Source organism: Carettochelys insculpta, chromosome 1 (genome assembly GCF_033958435.1).
Source record: "Carettochelys insculpta isolate YL-2023 chromosome 1, ASM3395843v1, whole genome shotgun sequence".
Lineage (NCBI taxonomy): Eukaryota > Metazoa > Chordata > Testudines > Carettochelyidae > Carettochelys > Carettochelys insculpta.
The window spans coordinates 149,407,017-149,434,985 of NC_134137.1; the positions used below are offsets into that span (position 1 = coordinate 149,407,017).

At 43.3% G+C, this 27,969-nt stretch overlaps 1 protein-coding gene across 2 annotated transcripts in view; it reads right to left on the reverse strand.

Moving 5' to 3' along the window:
* Nucleotides 1-6,411: 6,411 nt before the first annotated feature.
* The window catches only part of VEGFD (vascular endothelial growth factor D), a 43,293-nt gene continuing 21,735 nt past the window's right edge, over nucleotides 6,412-27,969 (reverse strand). The window contains exons 2-7 of one of the 2 annotated variants that reach the window (XM_074993380.1): nucleotides 20,891-21,101; nucleotides 14,822-15,012; nucleotides 13,001-13,149; nucleotides 12,212-12,309; nucleotides 8,860-9,055; nucleotides 6,966-7,239 (exon numbers count right to left, since the gene is read on the reverse strand). In XM_074993380.1, coding sequence (XP_074849481.1) covers nucleotides 7,113-7,239; nucleotides 8,860-9,055; nucleotides 12,212-12,309; nucleotides 13,001-13,149; nucleotides 14,822-15,012; nucleotides 20,891-21,101 — 972 coding nt within the window. In that variant the 3' untranslated portion in view covers nucleotides 6,966-7,112. Of the gene's footprint in view, nucleotides 7,240-8,859; nucleotides 9,056-12,211; nucleotides 12,310-13,000; nucleotides 13,150-14,821; nucleotides 15,013-20,890; nucleotides 21,102-27,969 lie in introns of both variants that reach the window. The other variant, XM_074993389.1, reaches the window with a different exon arrangement.

Here is a 27,969-nt window from a genome sequence, read left to right on the forward strand (position 1 = left end):
CCATCTTCCCACAGCTGGATCGAAACTGGACAAACTAAGCCCATGTGTTTTCTCCATTTGTAGATCAATAATGTTAGTACACATGCAGAAAGGCCAAGCTTACAAAATAATTATTTTTGTGATAAATCAGATTTTGAATTTAAAAAAACAATATTTGACATCATCCCTTTAAAATAAATAAGCTTTATAATATCATAAAAGAGTACAACATAAATGTCAAAAACTCTAATATGATTCTCACATTAAAATATTAAAAAGTAACAGAGAGGAAGCTGTGCTAGTCTTTTTGTTTTGATAAAATATTAAAAGTGATGTTACAACAGTAGATGGAGCTAGAGGAACTTTAAAATTTACTGATCCAAGTGTGTTGTGAATCAAGGCATTGACTGGTTATAGTCACAGAGAGATAGTTGTGTTATTCTGTAGCTTCACAAAACAAAAAAGTAGTCCTGTAGCATTTTAAAGTCTAACAAAATACTTTATTAGGTGATGAGCTTTCGTGGGACAGACCCACTTCTCTTCAAATCTAGAAAATTCTGACTGCTTATGTTTGAATGAAGTTTGGTAAACCCAGCAACCGTGTGAAATGATGCCATGACAATGTAATATGTTACAAGTTATTGCCTCCTAATATCCAACTGTAATTGCAAAGCTTATTAAATTCATTGTTTTCTCTACTACATGCATTATTATAGCCTTTTGGGTGCCTTCTGCATGAAGAAGAGCAAAATACATTCCCTTTCTCAAAAGATGTATATATACTGTTACTCTATCACTATCTAAAGGACAGAAACAGAAAATGTAGTCAGTTGGCTAAAAGCTAACCTACTCTATAATGAATACTCAACTGTAACTTTACTTAAAATCAGTCAAATGTGAAACAAGTATTTCTTTAAAAGGACACACTGGATAATCCCAGATTAGAGATGGACTAACTGGCTTTAAAGGTCTTTTGACAATAGTGCATTTGTCATCTAAATAAGAAAAAAATAATAGTCCATTAGATGGACAAAATCTCATAAACAAAACTTCCATACTTCTTATTAATTTGGTGAGCTCTGCTTTACGATACCATTTATTTATTTAGCCTCAAGAACAGAGCTGGACAAATACTGCACAGGGATGTTTGAACATCTGTCCTAATTCTGAATGTCAACAGGGTACATATATCTTTCAATTAACTTCCCTGGGACTATTCTCAGGACTAAACTCTGTGCTCAGCAGTAAGGTTCATTCATAACAAGCAAGTAATTCTTCATCAGGAAAGAAAGAAAAGTAGAGTCCTCCATGATATCCACTAGGGAGACTGCTGTGCGCAGATATGATTTTCTAGGTGAGTAAATTAATTTAGGTACTAAGATCATGTGCTCAATCATAGTCATTGACTCTGTGCATGCTCAAGGGAGTTCAGCACACACCAGCTGTCCCGCGGGTCAGTTCGCTCTTTCTGCTCAACCCGCATCTCTGCCCACCAGTTATCTGCTGGTCAGTGCTGTGCAGGAGGAACTGTGGGGGAAGGGGAGGAGCTGTGACAGGAAAACAAGGTGCAGGAGGGGGCAGAATGAGGCAGGAAGAGGAAGGCGGGAGGCTTGATGGAAGACATGGAATGAGAACAGATTCTGGATTAGAGTGGGAGTTGAGCAACTCTGGAACTTCAGAAAGCCAGTGCCATGGGGTTCAACAGAAGACAGCAGGCAGTGCCTGTGGATTCAGAGTAGTGTGTGATATGGTAATGGGTTTATTCTTCGTCACAATCTCACCTGAGTTCATGAGATAATTACAAATAAATCAAACATTAGATTTAAGAGTCTTCAGAAAGAGTCATCAGTCTAAACCACACATTCCGGGACAGGGAACCTGATGAAATAGTTTCTAGTCTGTTCCTATTTTCTCACCCAACCTCAGTACCAGGGGTGGGGGATCATCTAGGGAAGTGGGCCAGGGGAGAAGAGCTGCTGGGGCAAGGGCGAAGGGATTCAGCCCTTGATGGTAGCAGCCATCCAGGGTCCCTGGGCCGGAATCCAGACCGAGTGAGTGAGGACCGGACTCCTGCCCAGACTGCCCCTCTGCACCAGCAAGGGTAATGGGGTTCCTGTGGTGGGGTCAGTGGACTGAACAGAGGGCTTGGGGCCCAGGAACAAGGCTGATCCTGCCACATCACATACAACAGTAGCCTGGGATCACCATCTTTGCTGCCTACAGTATTTTCATGCCTGTTCCCCACCCTACACTTCAAAGCATTTTGTGCTGAGTGCTGCCCTGGACACCTGCTTCGGGGAGATTGTGGAATGTGAGTAGGCCTGCGTAGACAGCATAGTCCATGTTAATTTAGCTGAGGAATTCTCATAAGTCTGAAGTAGAAGAACCAATATTCAGACAGGGCCCATTTTGCTCCTCATGTTGTTCTACTTGCAAACCCCAAACTCTGCATGATCTTCAGAATGGGCCCCAGAACAAATCCTACATAGACGGAGACCCACAAGAGGAGAGGGCCTGAGGGGCAGGGAGAGATACTGCCATATTGAAACAAACATGTTTAAAAACAATGATCTTTTAATAGGGTGACCACATTGTCCCATGGCAAATATGGGACACCAGCCTAAGGGGATAGAGGGGGCTGCAGTGCCATGTCAGGGCTCCTTGGCAATGGGGGCTACCGCACCAAGGTGAGGCACTGGAGATGGGCATTCCACAGCCTTACAATGAGAGGGAGTGGAGGATGGGGGCTCTGCAAGCTGCTGGCAGGGGGTGCGGGTGCAGAAAATAGGGGCTCTGCAGCCTTCTGGTGGGCAGGAGGAAGGAGGAGGCAAGGAATGCGGCAGCTGCCCTGCAGCAGGGATCCCTGGCCTCAGGAGCTGCCATGCTGGGAAACAGGGTAGCTGCCCTACAGAGGAGCTTCCCCACAGCAGGAGCTGCCTTTCCAAGGTGCAGGATGCTGGAGATGTGGCAGAGCTTGCCAGCAGAAGGGGCTGTCATGGTGGTGTGCCAGAAAATGGGGCAGTTGCCCCACAGAAGAGCTCCCCTGAAGCGGGAACTGCTGCCCCAAGGCACAGGGGCGCCAGGGAACTGAGCAGCTGCCTTCAGTGGATCCTGCTGCTCCAAGACACTGGATGCCACGGAACAGGAGCCTCACAAAATAAGGGACAATTTGCCCATATTCTTAAAGTTGGGACACATTTGAGACAGCTTAAGTAAGGGACTGGCCTGGGAAAAACAGGACAGATGGTCACCCTATCTTTTAATGATCTCTCAGCTTTCTGTTTCCTAGTCCATGCGCCATAAGCACTTCTACAAGTATATGACGTATAGATTGGTTTGGAATAATTAGGTTAATTACACTTAGCAGAATGGTGTAGAATTCTTCATTGTCATATCCTCTTTTCTGTCTCTCCAGAATTTGCATCCTTTTTTCATTTGTGGTAACACATTCCCGACTCTTTCAAATGTGGGGACTTCACAAGTGTTGAAAATTTTATTTTGTTTCTTATTCAGTTCAAAGGAAAATGTAGAAGATGTGAAAGGGCTAGTCTGTAATTACTGGTGTTCTAACGAATCTTCTATTGGTTTTGTAAGGAATCAGTCATTATAACTTAAATGTGTTCAATCTTGATGTACGTATTAATACATAGAGAACTCATAATGCCAGAATCCAGATAGAGTTAGTTATGATTATGTAAAATTATGACATGCCATATAACAGGAAATTTTAGAATTTTTCTCTGATTATGAGATCTGTAGATCAGGTCCATATGTTTGAATAGGCCAGCTGAACACAGTAATAAAAGGCATGTCACAGTTCAGACAGAGCTGTTCCTCAAATCAAACTTTTTTGCTGTGGAGGTCTTTCGGTCATAGGTCATGATCTAATGACATAAATCAAATATAGATCTGCCATGAATTTTACAGGCCTCACTTAAGCATTGTGCATCACTATATTAAAACCCTATGAATGAATCTGTAAAGCATTTTTATTCCATCTTTGTGTGAAAGTTGATATATATAACTTTTTATGGTGTATTAAATATTCAAAATGGAGTATTTCTGATATCTATCAAATAAAATAGACTCAAGGGGCTTTTACAAATCCTCAGTAAACACTTGCCATGACATCTCCTTGTTTCCATCTATAACAATGGATCTCGTCAACATTTTTGTTTTAGTCCCTGTTTTCCACATGGAGGATTTATGGTCTTTGCCATAGTGTTTGCAACACCCAGATCATCTTGTGGCTGTGATAATCAAGAACATCCTACAGACCTGGCGCTTGCAGTGTCATGCTTAAACACTTAAGATTTTTCACATGCTGTTATTATGTGGAATGTTACAAATATGCAGCACATGCTCCAGATTGCAGACAGTGGCACAGAATCTCTGCAGCAGCAGATCTGTCATTATTTCTTCTAATTTATTGTAGGATAAAGAAGCTGCCGTCCTCTTGTGGTGAAAGGGCAGTATAGGTTGAACCTCTCTTGTCTGGCACCCTTGGGACCTGACCAGTACTGGACAAGAGAATTTGCCAGACCACAGGAGGTCAATAATGTATAGAACATTACCAACACCTCCACTGCTGACTGGCTCTTAGACGACATTTGGAGTAAATCATAGCTAAGTAACAGCATAGAACACTGAGAGCCAGGACTAGTGGCTGTAAACGAACTTTATGGGACCACAAAAAATTGGCTAAACCCATGATAAAGTAGCCAGCCAGCTAACTAAAATCACTCTGGACTACGGATGTTGCTGGATGAGTAAAGTTCCAGATTAAAGAGGTTCAACCTGTAATGAATCAGTACCACTTGAAAAGTAGGCTATGGTGACCAGGTATATAGGAGGGTGGATGTACTGTTTCAATGCATCTTCCATCAGCAAGGTGCCTGTTGTATCTACCCTTCTACACAACAGAAACCAAGGGAGGGCAGTGCTTCTACACGATGTCCTTTTAGCTGAATCTCCATCAAACCACCAAGGACCTAGCACATTTAGGGATATGTGGCTTTGCATTCCTGCATCAGCCATAGGGATTCTGACCTATTGTATATAAGAGAAAAGAAAGAAACGTTGCTAATGTTAAGTTTGGTATTATGTATTGTCAAGTAATGGAGGAGGAAGGCAAAAAAAGCAGCCTGATGCAGGGATTTAATCTTGCCCCCTGGGAGCAGGCTCATGGAGGTCAATGGACTTACTCACAATTAGTAAAAGTACATGCATGAGTCTTTGTATGATCAGTGCTTTCATTTTTATTATTTTTAAAAATATTGTTCCTTGGGATTACATAGTAGCAGACCTAATGTTAACAAGGCCTCTTACTTGTCAGCTGGGTATAGAACTGTGTTGCCTAGATTTTTAAAAAATCATTTAGTTGTGCAACCAATGTTCTAACAAGGTTTTGCACATTTAAGCCCTGGCCCAATATGAGGGACACTGTGATGTTCAGGCAGTGCAGTCTCTCCACCACCGACGTGGTATATTGCGGAAGTGTAAAAGCTGCAATAATTATTGGACTGGGGCAGCATACTCTGGCAACAAGTCCATCCCAGGGGCCAGGTCCATACCTGGATTTTGAGCAAAGTGAAGGGATTCTTCTGTGTTCTTGAGGAACCTTCAGAAAGGGCTCGGAGAATGTATCCTATAACGAATGTGTATAAACTTGAAATTTGTCAGGGAGGAGAAAGCGACCCCAGAGACTTCATGAGTAACCAACATTTGCCAGATGATAGTCTAGGGAATAGTTGTTCAGAACATTTTTCTAGGGCCAAATTCATTATCCCTAACTTAGATAAAAGTCTCAATAAAGTTAATCGGAAATATGCACAAAGATTAAAGGACACAAAGACCAGTATGTAGGATTTGGTCCTTAACTTCTTTTTAAAGAAATCCAAATGTTCCTGTATACACCCAGAAAATAACACTCAGCCCATGCACTACAAAGATTTGTTTCTGACCTTTATGTCATGTGAACCTTTCCATTGCCATAGCAGTCCAATTTTGTTTCCTCTGTTTGCCTGGGCTTCTGTCACCTGAAAATAGCCAACGGTTGAATTTAGAGCTGGAAAAGATCTATTATAGCTCATTTAAACTGTCCTCTGTCAAAGCACGATTGTTCTTTACAGTATTTTCTTTAGACTTGTGCAGTCCAGGTTTAAATGACTGGATTTCCCAGCCTTTTTCTCACTCTTGACTTGCAGAAAGCTCCATAGCTCAGGTTTTATGCAGGTGAAATTAATTCTGTCCTAAAGAAAGATACTCTCTATTTCCATAGCATCACAGGCTAAAAGTAAAACAAGCCCTCAACACAATTTGTGTTCCCAAAAGTCTCTGGGGGCATTTTGGTACTTGTGTGAATGCCACCTCAGCAGTGCACCAACACACCACAGCAGGAGCCAGAACAAAAACCGAAACCCATCACCTGTGTGGGAAATGAAATCTTTTATTCAAGCTACTCTGACGACCAGCTTTCCCACATGTGGTTATTCCAAGCTATGTATGGACTGGGAATAGACCCAGCAAAGCCATAGCTTGATCCTTTTGTGAGGTGGGCTTGTCTGCTTTTGTGTACATTTGTTTGAGATGACTTTGGATAATAAACAGCTTGAATAACTGAAGCATTTATTTTCTTATATACATTTAAATATGGCACATCTGACAGTAGTTGTACAAAAGACGCAAAATGATAAAGCTGGACAGTAGATCAAATCATTCAGTGTTGAACGTATTAGAAGCCAGATCCTGTACACTGAAGTTTTGAAGAATGCTTCATCAAAGAGGCGTGCTAGCTAAGGATTCTGAGACTATCCAGTCCGAATTGCTGGATGGTGACTTTCACTCTACTACACTTATACCAGTCTCATACGCCATATAACAGTGTTCAGTTTGCTCTTTCCACACTTTCCTTCCTACAGCCGGTAATATTTCTACTGCAGTTATCCATTAGAAGACAGCTACCAATGACCCAGAGGGTCCAATAATAGTGATTAATCTAATAAATAAATGCAAAGTGAATGCATTCTTCTGTGATTAATGTGGAAGATGTCCCACGTTTACTAACAATTAAAAAGTCAGTGACAGCTACTTTGCAAAGCAGCGTGTTGTTGGGGGAGAGGGCAGAAGCTAGATCAAGGATTTTCTTTGCTCTGTGACGCATGAGAAATTCTCTTCTCCTTTGGACAACGACAATGCTTTGTACACATGGGTCTCGCAGTTGAGCACATTCTGGGTTGGGATGAGCACTTGTCCTCACAGCTGTTTAATAAAGACACACACAAAGAGAAGCATGATCATGTGATAGCTCTGCACTTGTCTAGCATTCAACATTTTCAACATCTTAGCATATCTACCCAAAACGTAACGCCATTATTTGGGAGGAGATCAGATGATCCAGTAAATCCACATGAAAGGGGAAATCTAGGGCAGGTCTACGTTACAGGGACAGGTTGATCTGGGCTACGCAATTTGTTATGTCAGTAGCATAATTCAAATAAACCTAGCTTAGATCTATTTACTGTGGGGTCCACAAGACGCAGGGCCAACAGAAGAAAGTCTCCTTTCAACTCCCTTTACTCATCTCATTCTGGTGAAGTACCAGAATTGATGGGATAGCAATTGGTAGTCGATATATTGTGTCCATACTAGACGTGAAAATTGACCCCACCTGATCAGTCATTGCCCTGTAGTGAACACATGCCCCTGTATGAAGAGGGGCATCTGCATGGAGGACTTCCACTTTCACATCATTCTGCTGGTGGCATCTGACTCAGATGATGAAAACGAATGTGTGTCAGTCCTTAATGCTTTGAATTGTTATAAAGCAGAACCCGTCATTGGCATGGACACACGTCCCCTCTGGTATTGTGGTTGAAGTATGAAGGAACATATGAATCTTTAGTGCATCTGGTACATAAATATTTTGTAACGCTAGCTACAACAGTGCCATGAAAATGCCTGTTCTTATTTTCGGGAGACATTGTAAACAAGAAGCAAGCAGCATTGTTTCCAGTAACTTGATTGTCTGGGTACTTGGCTAAACAAGAAGTAGAACTGAACAGATTGTAAGCACTAAAGTTCTGCATTGTTTTACTTTTGAATGCGGTTATTTTTATATATGTAATTGTATCTTTGTAAGTTCAACTTTCATGCTAAAGAGCTTGCACTACAATACTTGTATGAAGTGAACTGAAACATACATGGGATGACTATATCTCCCTGTCCTAACTACGGGACAGGGAGATATGGGGGGAAAGGGTGGCTCCTTCTGGCTTCACTAAGTCACAAGGAGGCTGCAGCCGCCGACCCTCCCCATAACCCCAGGAAGCACCAGGGACATGGCAGCCACCCATGCCCAACTGCTTCCCTGAGGCAGCAGCTGCACCTGTACAGCTGCTGTTGGAAAATGTCAGCAGGGGAAGGCCCAAATACGGGATAGTTTGTCCCTTTAGAAGTAGGGACAGCTTTTTGGCGTTGCAAATATGGGACTGTCCCACCTAATGCGGGCTGGATGGTCACCCCAAACATACAACTATTTGTGTTTTGTGGCCAAATATTTGTAATATTTGTAATAAAATATTTGTAATAAAATAAAGTGGGCACTGTCATTTAAATCAATATATTTGAAAATGGAGAAAACATTCAAGCTTATTTAAATAAATGGTATTCTGTTATTAACACTGCAAATAGCTGTACAATTAATCGTAATTCATTTTTAATCACGTGACAGCTCGAATTAAAATGAGACTACCACACCCAAACGAGCCAAATGAATTAAATTTTCAAAGTGCATATGTGTTGCTTAGCAGAGAAGCACATGGTTTTCATGTTGTCCAGCTATGCTGAGGAATGTGAAATTGAAAGGGCAGGAACCCTTACCTGCAGGTCTCTGCATGAAAAATCTTGTGTCTCTGAGAGCAACTCTCCTGGCTCTCCCTACACAAATAGCAGCTGCAGTTCTCTTTATTTTGAAAAAAATTGCTGGGGCATTTCCATCTACAGGTACACTCACAGTTATCTTCATCAAATTCCATATGTGGCCCACACTTAGCCAGCTCTGCAAGAGGAGGGAGTCCTGTAAAAAGAGACAAATCTTTTGGCAATAAGCTCTATGTACCCAGGTTCTGCTTGTGCATGTGTACATGGAGGGGGAGTGTGGTCCTTAGAATTTCTATTAGAAATTAACGTGGTGGATGAGACCACCACCAAACTGAAGAGGTCAGGATGATTTTCCTGCCTTAGATGGGGATATCCCCTTTGGATACTGCTGTATCACCCCTGTAAGAGAAAGCCTCTCCAGGGACTTCTATACAAATCATTTATGAAGAGCTTTTTGTTTTTGTAATGCATCAGGTTGAACCAACCCACATACTCCATACAAAGTACAAACAACATACACACAGCATTGTGTGTTGCAAGTAGTGGACATAGTGTATGTTTTCAGAAGCACCATATAAACAACCTCAGCAAAGTACAGCCTGGTCTAAATTGGATTGCTAAACAGCATGGATGCCCTTCTTAGTTAGTATGGATAAGACAATGAGAAAACATGTTTCAGTGGTAAAAGCAGAAAATAAATGACTGTCCTCAAAACCTCACCTCTCCTTTGCAAGCATGCACATCCTGCCATACCTTCAGGTTTATCATGACGAATGGTGAACTTTTTTATGAGTGCTCCTGCTGAAGTGAGGGCAGAAAACCCTGGTTAAAGGTCATAGCCTACTATGTGTCACAGGAGTGGTAGTTTCCTGTAATTTTATAAATGTGGAATGTGAAACTCATCTTGTGACTTTGGCTTCTGGAATCTGAGATCTGACTTCAATGGCCGGAAAGGAGATACTCATTACTTGTGGGAAGCCTCGGTTGTTATTAACTTAATACCAGAAATTAACAGCCAAACAAAATAAAAAGCAAGTGTCATTTAAAGATACAAAAGTTTGCATGGATTTTGGTGAAATGATTCATCTCTCCCTCCCCGGGCATATATTAATTTGTATATGCTGTTCAATTCTCTCTTTGCTTTAGCCTCAAGGTCTTATATACAATTAATTTGTCTAAGCCACTACAGCAAATGATTGTTGATTATTGCAAATTTTGGCTTGTATCAGTAAAAGCCATACTCGAGTTATTATCATAAGTCATTCTATCTTTTATTAGCCCACAGCACAAACAGCTAGATGTTTTCTGTTGTTCCCTCATGCATACAAACTATGGTCTTCCTGCAAAGTATTGAGTACTTAGCACTGATTGAAGCCAAGACACCACACTTGATGGACTGATGATCTGATCCATGGTGATAAACCTCTGTCTATAGGGCCAATATAATTTGTCTCTTGTCCAGTAATATTAAATGAACATACTAGATAGAAAGTTTACAGACCTATATCGGTTTATTTTAGGCCATTGGTTTAGGAATGCAAATGTTTGCGAAAAAAATGTATAGTCCTTTGGCACCTTAAAATTATCAGATTTATTTGGCCATAAGCTTTCATGGGTAAAAGAGACTTGATCAGAGGCATCTGAAGAAGTGGTTTTTACCCTCAAAAGCTTATGCCCAAATACATTTGTTAATCGTAGGTGCCACAGGACTCCTCACTGTTTCTGCAGATACAGATGAACACAGCCATCCCTCTGAGACAATGTTTGCCAAGTTGCTTTTGTTGCTGATTTGCAGCATTCCCTTTAAGCTGAGCACTTCGGTGGCCGCCCAGGAGAGATTCATGTGCCAACCAGGTGACTGGCAGAGCACACAAAACTGCACACAGCCAGCCTCATGTTTTGCTATTGGTGGCACACATCTGCACATGCCTTGGTGCTCAGAACAAAATTTATTCTGCCCATGGATGGCAGAAATTAGAGAGAGCCTTGCTGGTTTGTATTCTTAAATTGGTTGAATGTAAAATCAGATAGAAAGGCAAGTTTTTCTTCTGTTTCCGTGTAGCTTAGGTTTATTGGATTTGCATTATTGGCTATCTGAATATAAATATTGTATTGTGTTTAGGCAGCTTACAATGCCTCTCAATATCTTCAGCATGAAAAAAATCTTTACATTTATAGCAATGGGTTTACTTTCCCCAAGGAAAGTTTTCAACTATTTTCTTTGAGGGATTCAACTCCTTTCCACCAAAGGAACAGGAGGAAGCAATGGTGCTTTTCTGGAAGTTACTCCTACGTATGATTTCTAATGTCTCTTTTATATTCAGTTAGTATTAAACAGCCTGACAACAGAGAGCCCTTACTCTCACAAGTAACCCCGTTGGCATCCTAAGTCCAAACTGCCAGCTAGGGAACTTGCTGGGCACAAGGGCAAAGAGTCTGAAGAGCATTCTAACAGACTAGAACGAAACATCCCCTCCTTCCTCGGCACATGAGGGGAGCACAGGAAGTGTTATGCTTGTGAGGGGTGTCTCTCAAGCTCATTTCCTCCGAGGTCCAATTTATGACTGGCCTGTAAGAACCAACAAGTCATGGGAGGAATGGTTTGCTGGATGAAAACTGGTGGATAAAATTCCGCACTTGGCACATCTTTACCCATACAACCCCATGGATTTCAGTGAAGGTTTCAAGTGTGCGCTATGTAGGAAGGTAGAACTTAGCTGCAAATATGACTGAAAATACCTTTGTCAGTTTACTTTAAACCTAGGAAAACATGAGCCTTTCTTGAATATAGATGGATAGATATGGGATAGTGAGTTGAAAGCCCTCTGAACAAATGACTAAGTTGTCTGTGTACAATGAAAATTTAGAGTGTCAGCAATAGGAATTCCCCCTAGTATATTGCTATTCTTTATTCCCATTGCCAGTATGAAAAGAAAAAACCATCAGAAGAAAATGGGATGAGGTACTGCCGTTTGTGTGCATGTTTATAAGTAGAGGAGTAGAAATGTAGCACTTTAAATACTAATAAAATGATTTATTTGGTGGTGAGCTTTCCTGGGACAGAAGTGGGTCTGTGCCACAAAAGTTCATCACTGAAGAAATCATATTGTTAGTCTTTAAAGTGCTACATTTGTGCTGCTTTGTTCTGTTTGAGTACAGGCTAACATGGCTACCTCTCTGTTACTATCGCTAGACAGTTAATATAATGTAATATAATATAATATAATATAATATAATGCAGTAGATTGATTTAGAATTAGAGAAATCTCAGTGAGAAAAAAGAGAACTTTATTGAGCCCCTTTTAGTAGAGATGGTAGCTGCAAAAATGTCAGTCAATATTACTACTTTTACCTTCCCTTCTGCTAGGATGGTCTTTGTCTACAACACAGTCACATTTGTTGCTGTCCCATATCAAGCCACCATGACAAAGTTTGTTGGGAAAGGGGCAACTAGAAGCAAAAACAATATGATCAGATATTTTAAAATAAGCGTCACAAGAAGTGATGTAGCTACTGACAGACACTAGTCAGTGAGCTTGCTCAAGACCATTATTTACTGCCAGACCCATCAGCTGTATTGTGTGAATTGATAGCTTAATTAAGGAGAACTTAATTTGTGCCAGGGCATGCTACGGTAAGCCCAGCACCTCTAGGCTTGGCATTTCATAGCCTGGCACCTCTGGGTTTGCCATGACAGTTATAAAGGTGGAAAAAAAATTGCTTGAGTACCAGCTCCTCTTTCATTCCAAATTAAGGATTGGGCAATAGCATGTCACATCACCCCAGATGGGAACATTGTGGCCTTCTGTTCTGATGCCCCAATTCAATAATGCACCAGTTAGGAACATGCCTAGCTTTAAGAATATGAGTAGGTACAATAACTGCAATGGGTTACCCAAGTGCTTCTAATTAGGCACTTGCTGAATTGTGACCCCAGTCTGGCTGCCAAATATAAGCAGACTAAGCCTGTTTACAGTGGGTTTGAGTTTGGCTCTGTAAGTTTGAAGAATACCTCTGATGTTTGGATATTTGTGGGAAAGCAAAAGATGGAAGAAAACCAGTAGCAAATGTCATAAAATCAAAGAGATTCCTGATTAATTCAGTATATGCTGAAGTATTTTGCAAAGGCAGAGTGCCTTACCCATCCTCCTTTGGGTACTGAACAGATCTTCGTATGATGGCATATTGGTGGTGCTGAGCAGTGGATAAGCACTTACAACCTGTGTGGTTGGCAATTTTGACTGGCACTGGCTCTGGCACACTTGTCAAAGGAACTGAAATCTCAAAGAGCTAGAAGAAAGACATATGCTGTTCAATTTCTATTACACAACTCTCATTATTCCTTCAAACCTTGTAAATGCCGGCTTGCTCCCCATGCCTTTCCCCCTCACCTCCCTCTTTTCTGCTGGTAGCTGTCACAGGTCTGACATGAATTAACCCAAATGGAAAACTAAGCAATACTCACTGAGCTAGGAACCGGTCAGCATAGTCAACCCAAATAGTCGACAACATAACACATTGTAAATATTATTTACTGGCCTGTTTCATGAATGAAGCTGAAATACATGAACTTGTTTTTGCATACATTAACAATGTAACCTCAATCACTTATACAGAGACTCATTTAACTACTCCATCTCAACTTCCAGCGGACGTTTCACAGTGATGCCTACAACTTTTCGGCAAAGAAATAAAGAGCCCGGGGAAAAAATTTAGTCCCAGCAATACTGATGTATGCCTGCAGTAACTCCCTTGACTTTAGTAGAATGATTCTGGATGTACATATTTATATCTGGAAACAGATTGTACCCAAAAGCTTTTGAAAATAGATCTTTTGAAGGAAGTTAAAGGAATGTGACAGTCTGCGGAATTTAATAAAATTTAGGTTTTTTCAACAAAGTTATGAACTGCTGCTCCAAGAGCCATTTGAATAAATATATAATGTCAAGTCTAACCCAGGCCTCAAAACTAGTCAGACATCTGTAGAATACATACAACAGCTCATGCGTGCTCTTACAGATATGAAATGGAGCTGATTGACAAATATCTGCATAGGGGTTATTGGCCAGGCTCACCAGTACATTATTGCAGTTTTATTGCACCACAACTCTACTGAAATCAGTGGAATTACATTTGTGCACAACTGGAAAAACACAAAGGTGCCCACTGCTTTTAGAATACTTGTTCCAGGACTATTTTAACTTTCGCTCTGAACAATTGTCCACACATTTTTACCAGTTCAAAAAATTAATCACTAGCCTTTAATGTGTCTCTTTTAAGGCATGACATTTTAAATGTAAAATAATAGTACTGCCTGCAAAATCCAGGTTATTTGCTGCCGGTTGCTACTTAGCAATATCTATTGATTGGAGCATATGTTTTCAAAAGCAATGTGTGACTGTGTGGACTGACAACTTAGGGCATTTGTACAGAGGGCACCTGGTTTTCAAAGAGCACTTGGGGAAAAAATTCCTTTTAGGCATGTGAAGCAGGGCACCCAAATGTTGAAACACCTAAAATTGCTGGTCACTTTTCTTTTGTCACTGGTCACCATTGAAAAAATTTAGAACATATCTCTGAAGCATCTCACATCAGAATTTCCTAAAGAATCCCTTAGGTCAGTGGCACTTGGAGTCTGCATGGGCCACTGGCATCAACAAATCTCAGTAGCTCTAGAATAAAGAATAATTTAACCCGTTAACACCACACAAGTCCATAACATAACATGACCTATTTGTCACTGCTGTGCACCATGCTTAGTCATTTACATGTGTTTTGAGTCTTAAACAGCCTTAAATCATTCACCAGGCCTTATCCACTCTGTAAAAATACACATATGCGTGTTTCACCATAACTGTAGAGAATAGCTCCATAACCAGCTTTTAGAGGCCTAGCATCCTCTTCCCTCACTTTGTGTTGGGGCCAGTGGCAGGCCAGAAAGAAGGCGAATTGTTTCAATTACCGTTTTTGAAACATAAGTCGTGCTTGTGTTCATACAAGCCAGGCTTTCCTCATTGCAGCAGCCGCCACATCGGAACACATTCACACAGGGAGGCTTAAAGAACTTGTTGGTGGTTGTACCCAGTTCTTTGGCAACTTCCACGCATGTCTCCCTGGGCATGCACTGAGTTTTTTGCCATTCTTCATCTATGACTGCAGAAAGCAAAATCGTTATGAACAGTATCAAAAAGAATAGTAATAGCATTCAGTTAGAAAGATACAAGAAGCAGGTCTGGGGTAGAATCCCAGCCCCAGTGAAATTAATGGGAACGCTTCAATTGACTGCAATAGGGACAGAAACTCACCAATAGACATTAAAAACCAACCAGTGAATTTGAGTGCCTTTATTTTTGGATACTTAGCTTGAATTACTTGAAAGGAACCTGCTTTTCAGAAGGAGATGCTCAGCACTTACGTAAAATCAGGCCCCATCAAGATATCTCAAATGAGGCACCCAAAATCACCAGTCGCTTTTGAACTCCTTGGCACTGGGATGCGTTTATTTGCCATTGTTCAATTAGGACATTAATGTGTGGGTTCTGATTTTCATTACATCAGTGTAAACCTGGACTAGCTGCACTAAAAGTTGATAGAATTACTCCATTCGATACTAGTGTCTCAAGATCAGAATCTGACATTAGGCTTTCTGTTAAAGTAGAAAACAACGTCCTCTCCAAACTAACCATTTAAGAGGGCACTTGCATAAGAGAAATACTCTTCAAGCACACACGTTCTCCCGCTATTAATCACTTTTAGAAACTGAGGTGGTGTTGTAGGAAGATTAGGTCAGAGAGGTGGATTTTACATTTTGCTCTGCAAGCACTGAGGTCTTTGGTCATTCTGAGCTCTTCCAAGTGTGAGTCACATGTTCATGGGCCGGTTGCCAAGAAAACTCCATCTCCAACATGCTCCAGGTAAGGAGTTCTATTGATCTACAGGAACTTGGTTGTACTGGGGAGAACCATGATTACCCAGGGTGAAGTGGGAGCAAAGGCAAAATGAAGACCAAATTCTTGAATTTGCCCTGGTAGCTCAGGGAACCAGTAAAGAGGGACAAGCAATGATGATCCACCTATGTCTTTGATCACACAATATCTCTACATTAAAGCAAAACAACCACCATTGACAGAGATCAGTTCCTCTTGACTGGAAAAGGGAAGAGAAATACAAATTTATGTGTATGATTTTAGCAGGTGCTCAGTCAGATTCCATGATGATAAAGAGTATATTAGAACATTAATAGAGTTGGCCTTGGAATAATTCTGCCTTAGAAGATGGGGAAGAAGACCTAACAGGATCATTTCTACCTTAAATTTCAATTATTTGAATTTAAATAATTTTTCTCATCTGGATCCTGGTTAGGATATTTGGCAGCTCTATAGCTGGAGTTAGATGTTTAAAGGGAAAGGGAAAATAAAAGTAACAGCTCCTCCAGAGGGCATAAGTAATGGACATCCATAGAATATTGATTTATCAGCTTACGTTTGCCACTCTTTTGAGAGGATGACTGTTCCAACTTGATCAGCTGAGCAGTTATATTATTTTTAGGTTTTGATAAAAGCCTATTGCCATACACTACACCAGTGTCATTTGCTGTACTCATCTGTTGTTTCATTGGGCGGACAAATGGGGAGTCACACATCTTGCAGTATTGCTGTCTGACTAAACGAAAAACTTAAAAGGTGGGTTTCAAGTTTTTGATCGAAAAAATCTAGCAACTGGTACTAGAAATGAGTTCAGTACAATGGCTGGATCATGAGTGCTAATGTCTTTTGCATAATCCTTAAAAGTGTATCGATAAATTCCACATCCTTTAACTGTCCCTGCAAGGCATTCACAGATCATGATGAGCTAGGATTTTGTTGTTTTTAAAATAATTCTTCAAGTGGTGGGAACACCTTTCTTATGTATGTCAGGGTAGCAAATACCTGGAAGGAAGAAGACCTATTTACATTCAAGAAAAATGTTGACAAAAGAACAAAAGGGTGTATACTGGCCATGAGTAAATTCAGGTTCGAAATTAGAAGTACCTCGCCAACAGCAGAGGGAGGCTGTGGAATGGCTTTCCAACAAGAATTTTGGGGGCAACAGGACAACTAGTTAGTATTAAGACAGTGCTTGACAAATTTGATTGGAATTATGTAACAGGGTTGCTTTTGGCAGTGCAGGACTGCTCTTGCTAGTCTTGAGGGGTGGGAGGGTGTCTCTGGTTTATGTCTTATGCTCCAGGACTTCAGACAATCACCTGCAGTGGTCAGGAAAGGATATTTTCTCCTGAATGGATTCTAATGTTTGTTTGTTTTTGTTCTCTTTCCTCTGAGCATCAGAGGTTGCTGAAGATGGAGGCAAGACATAGAATGGTGGGTAGACTGGTGCTCAGAATTCTCTCTTTCTGGTTCTTGGCTGAAGGGTCTTGCTCAGATGCTCGGGTTTGGACTCCCTGTCACACTCATGGTCAGGAAGGAATTTTCCACCAGGCCATATTGGCAGAGATTATAGACAGGGATGGGTGACTTCACAGCCTTCTGCACCATAGCGTATTGGTTGCTTGCTTAAATCTTCTAGGTCAGGGGTATGCAACCTGTGGCTCTGGAGCCACATGCAGCTCTTTAAGGACTTCTTTATGGTGCTCAACACTATAATTGCAAAGTAAAAACCTCTGCCTGATTATTATTTTCAATATTTTGGTGAACATCTAAAAGCCCAATAATGAACAACTCCTATCTAAATAGCAAACAGCATGTGATCTCGAAACACTGGATAACTCCCCCTTTAATATGTGCAGTGCATTGTGGGAGATGTGTGTGTGCTGTTCTTAAAACAGGGATTACAAGAAGGATGGTTTGATATTATTTATTAAGGACTGTCCCCTATTCACATGCATTGCAGCTCTTGAATTATTGGGGTTTTTACCGAATTCGAAAAAAATGGCTCTTACTTTTCTTTTGGTTGCCGACTCCTGTTTTAGGTCTATCTTACTAAATCAATTTTCTGCCATCAAAGAGGCCTCAACTGTTGGTATAATTTGGTCCCTCCTGTTCTCTTCCCGTGGCACATGATAGTAAAGTTGCTTTAAATGTGTAGTACTTTAGTCTAATTCTAGCTGCTGGGCTTAGTGTGTGAGTACTGTGTGGTGACCTGGAAATTGCAGAAGATGAGACTGGCTGATCAGGTGATCCCGTGTGGTCAGAGATTCTGACTCTGTGATTCTGAATCCCACTCAGTCATTTGCAAGCTAATTTAGTGCGGGCATTTTTGTCTGTATCTTTGTGATCCAGCTCAGAGAATCAACTTAAGGTCTGGCTAACACAGGCAAGTGTCAGCAAAGATGTGAAAGAGACACTGCAAATATCCTAGAAGTCATGGGGGAATAGGATCACTGTTGCCTGGCTTCCCAGCAAGGAAGTGAATAATCTTGCTGTAGCCACATCACATCAAGTTGAAGACTGTACAGTAAGAGGAACAGACCTTTTACACCTTATTATTTCACAGCTCGTATAACAAGGGACTGCCGTACAGTATCTCTTCACCATGGGTGGTGAGTTCTGTGGACCTTTAGGCTACGTCTACACGTGCAGCCAACATCGAAATAGTCTATTTCGATGAATAACGTCTACACGTCCTCCAGGGCCAGCAACGTCGATGTTCAACTTCGACGTTGTTCAGCCCAACATCGAAATAGGCGCAGCGAGGGAACGTCTACACGTCAAAGTAGCACACATCGAAATAGGGATGCCAGGCACAGCTGCAGACAGGGTCACAGGGCGGACTCAACAGCAAGCCGCTCCCTTAAAGGGCCCCTCCCAGACACAGTTGCACTAAACAACACAAGATACACAGAGCTGACAACTGGTTGCAGACCCTGTGCCTGCAGCATAGATCCCCAGCTGCTGCAGAAGCAGCCAGAAGCCCTGGGCTAAGGGCTGCTGCCCACGGTGACCACAGAGCCCCGCAGGGGCTGGAGAGAGAGCATCTCTCAACCCCCCAGCTGATGGCCGCCATGGAGGACCCAGCAATTTCGACGTTGCGGGACGCGGATCGTCTACACAGTCCCTACTTCGATGTTGAACGTCGAAGTAGGGCGCTATTCCTATCTCCTCATGAGGTTAGCGACTTCGACGTCTCGCCGCCTAACGTCGAAGTTAACTTCGAAATAGCACCCGACGCGTGTAGACGCGACGGGCGCTATTTCGAAGTTGGTGCCACTACTTCGAAGTAGCGTGCACGTGTAGACGCAGCTCTAGTGTCCAGGCACTGGGAATATTCCTGGCCTGGAGCCCAGCTCCACAAAGTTTGGGACCAATTGTTTCCTCTGGCCTCTGTGCGCTCCCTCCCTGACATCCCTGTCAACGCCCCCCCCAACCCATTCCCAGCACTTCTGCTGTCCTCGGGTGATTTAAAATGGCCCCAGGGCCCCTGCCAACAATGTAGCAGGGGAGAGCTGCTTCCTGCTGGTAGCTCCAAGCCACTCATGGCATGTTCCTGCAACCCTGTGGGAGGGTTGTCTCTGAGCCCTGCTCCTGCCCTGAGCACCCCTGGGGCCAACGGGAAGCTGAAGGGGAGGTGCCTGCAGGCAGCAGCTCGTGTAAGCCACCAGATCCCCTCTCCTGAGTGTCCCAAGTAAACACCACCCCCACAACTCTCCCCTTGCTCACTCCAGTCCCCCTAGAGCCTGCACCCCCTCCCTGAATTTCCTCTGAATTTCCTTTGCAGCCCCCAAACTACCTTCCAGAGCCTGCACCCCTCCTGCACTCCTGCCCCAGCCAAGATCAGCATGCAACACCCAGACACCTTCCCAGAGCCTGCACCCCACGCCCTTTCCTCTGCACAAATTCCCAAGCCTGACCCCCATCTGATTTGCATCCAAACTCCCTCCCAGAGCCAGAGCCCTTTGCACCCAATGCCCTGCCCCAGCCAAGAGCCTGCACCCACCACCCAACCTCCATCCCAGAGCCTTTGGTGGGGGTGAGGGAGAATGGAGTTTGAGTGGTGCAGGCCGTGGGCATTCAGGGCATCACCAAAATTTCCTGCAAACCTGACACCCCTACTATTCATTTCATCAAGGAACAATCACTCTATCTTTGTTTTAATTCTGTGGACTTAGGCTGTGTCTACACTAGACATAGCAGTCAATGGCTCATATGTGATGTTAGCTACACCAATTGCATAGCTAAAATCGACTTTTCAGCTGTTGACTTCCGTGGCTGTCTTCACGAAGAAGATCGATGGGAGCTGTCCTCCCATCAATCTCCCTTAAACTTTGTGGCTCGCGAGGAGTTACAGGGTAGAAGTTGACCCCAGAAAGCACTGTTTTGTACATGCGTGAAACGGCACAACAGAAGATCGATCCTGAGCAATTGGTCTTCCGTGGTAAAGTAGATTTAGGCTTAGATTAGATCTTGAGTCTCTGATGTCAAGGGAATTGTATTTTAATTCATTCTAAATTGGGGGTATAGGGTGTGACTCCCCACATCTCATAAATCTGTTGTTTCAGCACTTACTTCCTCTCCCCACAGAGATTTTTCTCAAACTGTTAAAGATCAAGGCAGTCTCCTTGGTAGGTAGTGCCAGCTCACATATAGTGGTGGCAACCTCTCTGCTGAGGAGGTGTTTTGTATCAGAACACAGCTCATAAAAGTAGGAATTACAGTGCTTTCTGTCAAGTTCTTTTGTCTTTCCCTGCAGGCAAATTCCAGGATTTTGCATTTTGCTGTTGGCACTCTCCTGGGTCAGCCTTTCCAAGCCATTTCTGCATGTTTACTTCTCCTTTGTTTTGTTGACTGGCAAACCCATATTTCATATATTTTTTGCTTTGGCTTGTGTGCAGAGAGCACTAAACCAGCTCTGACCATAAACCAGGGAGACGTATGCGAGCTGTTGCCTAACAATGTGCCTTCACATGTTGCTTTTCTTGTTCACCAATTCCCTGCTGATCCAGTCTAAAAATGCCTGTTGCTTTAACTGCTACTTATGCGTGTGCTTGGTGATTCTGAAGATGAAGTGAATGACTCATGCGCAACCGCACACCTACCTCTCAGTGTCTCAATGTCATAGAACGCAGCAGCAAATCGAGTGGAGCGATGAGACGTGGATCGGGAATCTAAAGGGGAGAGGCTTTTGAGTTTTAATCTGCATTTCCACAGCTTCCAGTCCTCAGAGTGAGTGATTCGAAGCAGCTCTTCCAGACTGGCTGCCTTCCTTATCAGCTGTTCTGACCGTTCCAGTGCAGACAGGGATGCCCTCTATGACAAAAGTGGAACATCAGAAGGGCAGGACACTCACCATAGGCACAGAGTGCAGTATTTAAAAACAACACTTTGTAAAAACAAACAGGATTTTACTTCTGGTGAGGCAGCTCTGGGAGACCTACCTGAGCGCTTGCCTGAGTCACAAAGCCTGCTGGAGTGATGTAACTTTCTACTACCCCCAAGGCAGAACAATACCTATGAGACCCAATTCAGCTTGTTGCCTGAAGTTTGTTTTAATAGAATACCCCCATTTGTCAGAGGGGTTCCTCTTCTATGACTGTACCTAGAAGTGCAGGGGTTTTCTGCAGACTCAGCCTGATGTGAAGATTAGTGCCCTGCTAACAGAGAGTTAGTTCTGTTGGCTCAGCAGAGCAAATGATGCTGAGTAGCTCTAACACCAGGGGTGCTCAAACTGTGGATCTGAATCCCAAAGTCAGTTGTGATTCCATTTTACGGGGTCACCAAGGCTGTCTTAGATTTGCTTTGCTTTGCTGTGGCCCTGTGCCGAAGCCTGAGGGCTTCATCCCTGAGCAGCACAACTCAGATTACTGGACACTTGCCTAAGGCTGAAGCCTAGAGCTTTGGCTTTGCCCCCTTGCCCCTGCACTGGGGTGTTAGGGCTTGGGCAGGCTCAGGCTTCAGTGTCCTCTCTTTGAGTGGTGCAGTCATTTCTGTTGTAAGAAGGGGATCGTGGTGCAATGAAGTTTGAGAACCCCTGCTCTAACCAGCATGAAAGTAAAGGATTCACAGATCTTTCAAGAGCTGGAAAGCTAGGGGGAACTCCATAGGCAGGGAGGCTCCACAGGAAGACACCCTAGGAACAAGCCAAATCCAAGAGAAAGCTTCAATTGTGTCTCATGGGTTGTTAAAACCTAACCATCAGAAGGATGAGTTTTGGACAATAAACCGTAAATACAATTAACTCGTAGAGCTGGAAGGAACCTCAAGAGATGATCAAGTTCAGTCCCCTGCACTAAAAGCAGGACCTATCACCATCTCTGACAGATTTTTTTAAGCAACTAATCTGCCCCAAAACTTTGAAAGATTCCTTTGAAGATTGAACTCAAAACCCTGGGTTTATAAGGCCCATGCTCCATCAACTGAGCTATCCCACAGCACGCACATAGTTGAGAGCCACGTGGAGAGTTTGTCAGTTCACAACAACCCTTACCTGTTTTTCCAGGACAGTTAACTCTTTCACAACTGGCATTGTAGTATCTGGAACACTCAAATAACCGAAATTGGTAAATTCTAATTGTGTATGTCTACACTTGACCCCTTCTTTGAAGCAGGCATGGTAATGAGCCTGATCGGAGAATACTAATGACATGCAGCACTTCATTAGGCTAATTCTCCCCATGACAGCTTCGGAGTGTCAAACTTCAAAGTGCCAGCATGCTTTATAGCTATGAGGAGTAAGGGCACTTCGAAGTTGCACAAGTACTTCGAAGTGCCTGGGGCTACACAGCATGCAAGGACTTTGAAGTTTGCAACTTTGAAGTTGCTGCAGCGAGCATTAGTCTAATGAAGTGCTGCATATTCGTCTTCATTAGTATCTTCGCTCAGGTTGAGTGCCATGCCCTTTTCAAAGAAGGGGGCTAGTGTAGACACAGTCATTATAGAATCATAGAATGCTAGGACTGGAATGGACCTCGAGAGGTCATTGAGTCCAGCCCCCTGCCCTCATGGCAGGACCAAGTACTGTCTAGACCATCCCTGATAGGCATTTATCTAACCTGCTCTTAAATATCGCCAGGGATGGAGATTCCACAACCTCCCTAGGCAATTTATTCCACTGTTTGACCACCCTGACAGTCAGGAACTTTTTCCTAATGTCCAACCTAAACCTCCCTTGCTGCAGTTTAGGCCTCAACGGCTGAGCTCACAACTCTGGGTTTAGCAGGCCAATGCTCAAGCCACTGAGCTATCCCTCCCTCCCATAAATACAGTACAGTGAAAGTAAATACAAATAAATACAGCAAATACAGTGTAAGTTTACAGTGTACAATACTGCTGTTGTTGGTAAATAAAGTACGCTGCATACAGTTTTGTTTGTTTCTTAATCTCTAATCTTTTTTTTTTTCCCTTTAGTGTTATGCACTGCTTGGTATACCTATTATCCACAATATTTGAATATCTGGCAAACTCCTGGTTCTGGGGCTGACGAATATGGAAGAGTTTACTGTATTAATTATTAGCCAAATCCTGCAGCCCTTACTCCACCAAAGCTATTGTAGTCACAGAGAGTATTGTTCACAAGTGAATTTTCAACTATAGCTTTAGTATGTTAAGCATGGGTGTTCCTTACTGGTTGCATACAGTATTTCTCTGAGTGTGTTTACATGTATGGTACTGTGATGGGGTTTGTGGTAATGTATATATTTGTTTTGATACATGAGGAAGTGCTGCCCTTCCTGGGACCTTATCATCAATTATCATAAGTAAAACTTCCATCCTTTTAAGTAAAAGAACATTAGAGAAATCCCCGGGTCTGTACTAGCACTCAGACAGTGCTCCATACACAGTCAAGGGCACAGCATGCTGTAGGAGGAGCAGGCTTCTGGACAAGATGTAAAACCAAAAGACTGGCGACATATGGTGTTAATTCTCAAAACATCTGCAGTATTTTCATTTTATTTATTTATTTTCAAGATTACAGATGTTAGCTCGGCTGTTCTGGCCAACTATGTTTTTGGGTAATCATTTCCCACCTACCTAAAAATCCCTGCTTGTTTCACTTGAAATAAATTATTCACTGCTATGTAAGCCTATATGCAGCATTACTTTGGCCAGTGGTCATGATTCATCTCACAGGCTGCTGTTTCACTGGTGAGTAAAGCAATTTCTGCCGTAGGTGTGAAGCCTGAAAAGTGCTTTTGGCTCCCTCTGGAAAGCTAGCCCCAAAGTGCACAGTCATCCCTTGAGATTTGCGAGGGCTGCATTCCCATGCACCTTCACATAACTTGAATTCTGCATTAAGTCGGGGGGCAGCATTTTTCTCCTGGCAGAACGCACGTTCTGCAGCCGGGGAAGCAGCAGGAGCTCCTGGAGCTCCTTTTGAATGGTAAGTCCTGGGGTTGGGGGTGGGGCAGTTGGGGAGGATTAAGCCTGGTGGTGGGTTGGCACTGGGGGAGGAGGGTTAAGCCTGGCAGCGGGTTACAGCGGCAGGGAGGGCAGACGGGGTGGAGCTGAGCAGGGCTGTGTGACCCTGTGGGAGTTTGAGCTGGAGCCTCACATGGGGGATTGAACCAGGGTAGGGGTGGTGATCCAGGCTGCAGGACGTTGAACTGGGGAAGGCAGGGGTTGAGCCGGAGCCATACACAGGGGTTTGAAGCAGGGCCACGAGTGGTTGAGTCAGAGCCACGTGTGGGGATGGTGAACTGGGCTTCAGGGGCTTTGAATTGGGGTGGAGAGGGTAGAGCTGGGGCAGGGGAGGTGAGCTGGGGCAGGAGCTGCATGCAGGTGGTGAGCTGGGCTGCAGGGGTGGGTTTGAACCAGGGCTGTGCAGGGAATAGGGGATTGCTCTAGGGCTGCGGGGAGGAGGATTTTGAGTTGTGCTCAACTCGCATTAATGCAAGTTAAGCACAACTCAAAACTGTACACTCTGAGGGTTTACTGTAACATACATGTAACATACATGCATACTGAACTGCAGTGCTGTTCTAGTTCTGCTGAGCTAGGAAGGCTGAAAGAAAAGTGAGAAAATAATTTGTGACAAATAATTAATTCTAATCATTTTGCCTATTTTTTTCCATTTGGAAATTGCCTGCTGGATCCCACAGATGCCAAGAGTCTAGAACCAATGATGAAGCAGTTAACACATAAGTAGGTCACGTACAGGAACCAAGTAGCATGGCAAACACCAACGTATCGTTTGTTATTGCAATAAGTCATTCCAACCCAATCAACAGGGTCTTAGAATCAGACTTAAATGAAAGAGAACTTGTAAAATTGAGCCTATGATGTTATCTAATTGGAGATACAGAGGACCCCTGATTATCTGACCTAAATGAGACCCAAGGATGGTCGGATAATGGAAAGGTCAGATAATATGATGCCGGCTGCAACTGGGCCAACTGCCAGCTGTCACAGGACTGGTGGAGCAACGCTGATGGAGCACATCAGATATACTGGATAACTGCAAGTCAGATAATCGAGGTTGTCCTGTAGTTCTGCGCTTTGCACGGAGGCCAGCGGTTTCGGAGGAATGTTTTGCTTGTTCTTTGTGGGAAGGGCTTAAAGTGTTTACTAAAAGATTTCCTAAAATTGTCTCTGTGGACAAAAAAAAGCTTAAAAACTGAGGTACAAACACACTAAAGAGAAAGGTATGAACACGTCTACGTGATCAGTGTGACTATGTCCTTACCTACTCCAGAAGGTCATACCACTTTGGTTATAACTTGTGGCAATGGCCCCTCTCTCCCTGGCCAATGTTCGGGCTGGCAGTTAGTTTCTGGGGTTGGGAGCCCACCCACTCTCTCTGGGACTCTCTCCTCTGCTGTCTCAACAACTATTTGTGTCTTGTGAGTCACTGGCATGTGGTCTCTCCCTCTGTCCTTCTCTCTCCTCTCACTCCTTCTCACCAGGGAGGCTTTTAAAGGCTGCCAGCAGGCCTGAAGTGGAGTCAGCTGGCCCCAGTCTGGCTGGGCTAGCTCCCTACCACCTACTCCTTATTGTCCTGCAGCCCTCCACCCTCAATTATCAGGCCTTTCATCCACCTGGGGCTGCCTTTTCTCTACTCTGTAGCATCGCTCTGGTCTGACCTTGTCACAACCTGTATATCCACCTTCACTCCCTCTTCCAAGCCCTTCACTGTGATGGTGAAGTTGTGTACCTACACATGGAATAGTTTCAGATCTTTTCACTTATTAGAATTTTTTTTGGGGGGACATGGTTTTATATCCATTTGCTTCTGCCCAGTAACCTCCATCCTAATCTCGGTCCTCCTGAAGCACTTTACTACTAAGACAACAGCTGGAGAGATAAGCCATTGCTCCCTTCTGAGCATTGCATAGCCTGCTCAAGTTCTGTACCTGATAATGATACGGAGAGGGAACGATGAGGGGACGGAGGTGGGGGTTATTAGGGTTACCATATAAAAAAGATGACATCCGTGAGGTGTGTATCCGTATGAGAATCTACCAACACACATTATACTAATGTGTTATAGTATATATAATACAACATGAGTTGGTACATATTGATACAGATACACTCCCTCCCTCCTTTTGAAAGCTCAAATATCATAACCCTAGGAAACTTTTGCCTTCTAGCATCTTGTTTTACACAACCATTTCCACTTCCCTTATTGAGAGACATCACCCTTCATCCTCAGTAGCACCGTAACAAGCACAATTGTCCTTCCAGTTGAAAAGGTTTCCTCCAGACTAGGGAACCAATTCTGGAAAGCACTTAAGCATGTGTGTATCTTTCAGCACATGCTTAAGTCTACCCCATTCAAAAAAAAAAAAACAACCAAAACCAAAACAAAAAAAAATCAAAAACACTTAAGCATATGTTTAACGTTAAGGGAGATAAAGACATATTTTGACTTCATTAGGACTTCCTTAAGCTGGTGCTTATGTACTTTCCCAGATCTCAGACACAGTGTTCAGGACCTTGGAGACCATCATTCCTTAAACTATAGGGTAAATTGAACTAGCCTTCCTAAGGATGTCACAAGAAGGGATAAGGCTGTGTGGCATTGAGAGCAAGATGACTACAGGCATTTTTTTAACTGGCCTTATCATACTCCCAACCAACACTCAGCAGCCTAGATTCTTTGGTGTTTGAGCAGGTTTTCTGACTTGGGTCCCCCACTCTGAGACAGCAACGAAGGGTCCTGTGGCACCTTATAGACTAACAGAAAAGTTTTGAGCATGCGCTTTCGTGAGCACAGACTCTCTTCATCAGATGCTGGTCTTGGAAATCTGCAGGGCCAGGTATAAATAAGCCAGAGCAAGGGTGGAGATAACAAGGTTAGCTCAGTCAGCAAGGGTGACACTTACTACCAGCAGTTGATCTGGAGGTGTGAACACCAAGAGAGGGGAAGCTGCTTCTGTGTTTAGCCAGCCATTCACAGTCTTTGTTTAAGCCAGAGGTGAGGGCATCGAATTTGCAGATGAATTGTAGCTCAGAAATTTCTCTTTGGAGTCTGGTCCTGAAGCCCTCCACCCTCAATTATCAGGCCTTTCATCCACTTTCTTTGCTGTAGGGTAGCTACTTTTAAGTCTGCTACTGTGTGGCCTGGGAGATTGAAGTGCTCTCCTACGGGTTTTTGTATATTGCCATTTCTGATGTCTGATTTGTGTGCGTTTATTCTTTTACGTAGAGACTGTCCAGTTTGTCCGATGTATATAGCAGAGGGGCATTGCTGGCACATGATGGCATAAATTATATTGGTAGATGTGCAGCTGAATGAACCCACGATGGTGTGCCTGATCTGGTTAGGTCCTGTAATGGTGTTGCTGGTGTAGATATGTGGGCAGAGCTGGCAACGAGGTTTGTTGCATGGATGGGTCCTTGAATTAGAGTGACTGTGGTGCGGTGTATAGTTGCTGGTTAGGATTTGCTTCAGGTTGGCAGGTTGTCTGTGGGCAAGGACTGGTCTGCCTCCCAAGGCCTGTGAAGGTGGGGGATCATTGTCCAGGATGGGTTGTAAATCCCTGATGATGCGCTGTAGAGGTTTTAGCTGAGGACTGTAGGTGATGGCTAGTGGTGTTCTGTTGGTTTCTGTCTTGGGCTTGTCCTGTAGTAAGAGGCTTCGTGGCACACGTCTGGCTCTGTTGATCTGTTTTTTCACTTCCTCAGGTGGGTATTGCAGTTTCAAGAATGCTTGGTAGAGATCCTGTAGGTGTTTGTC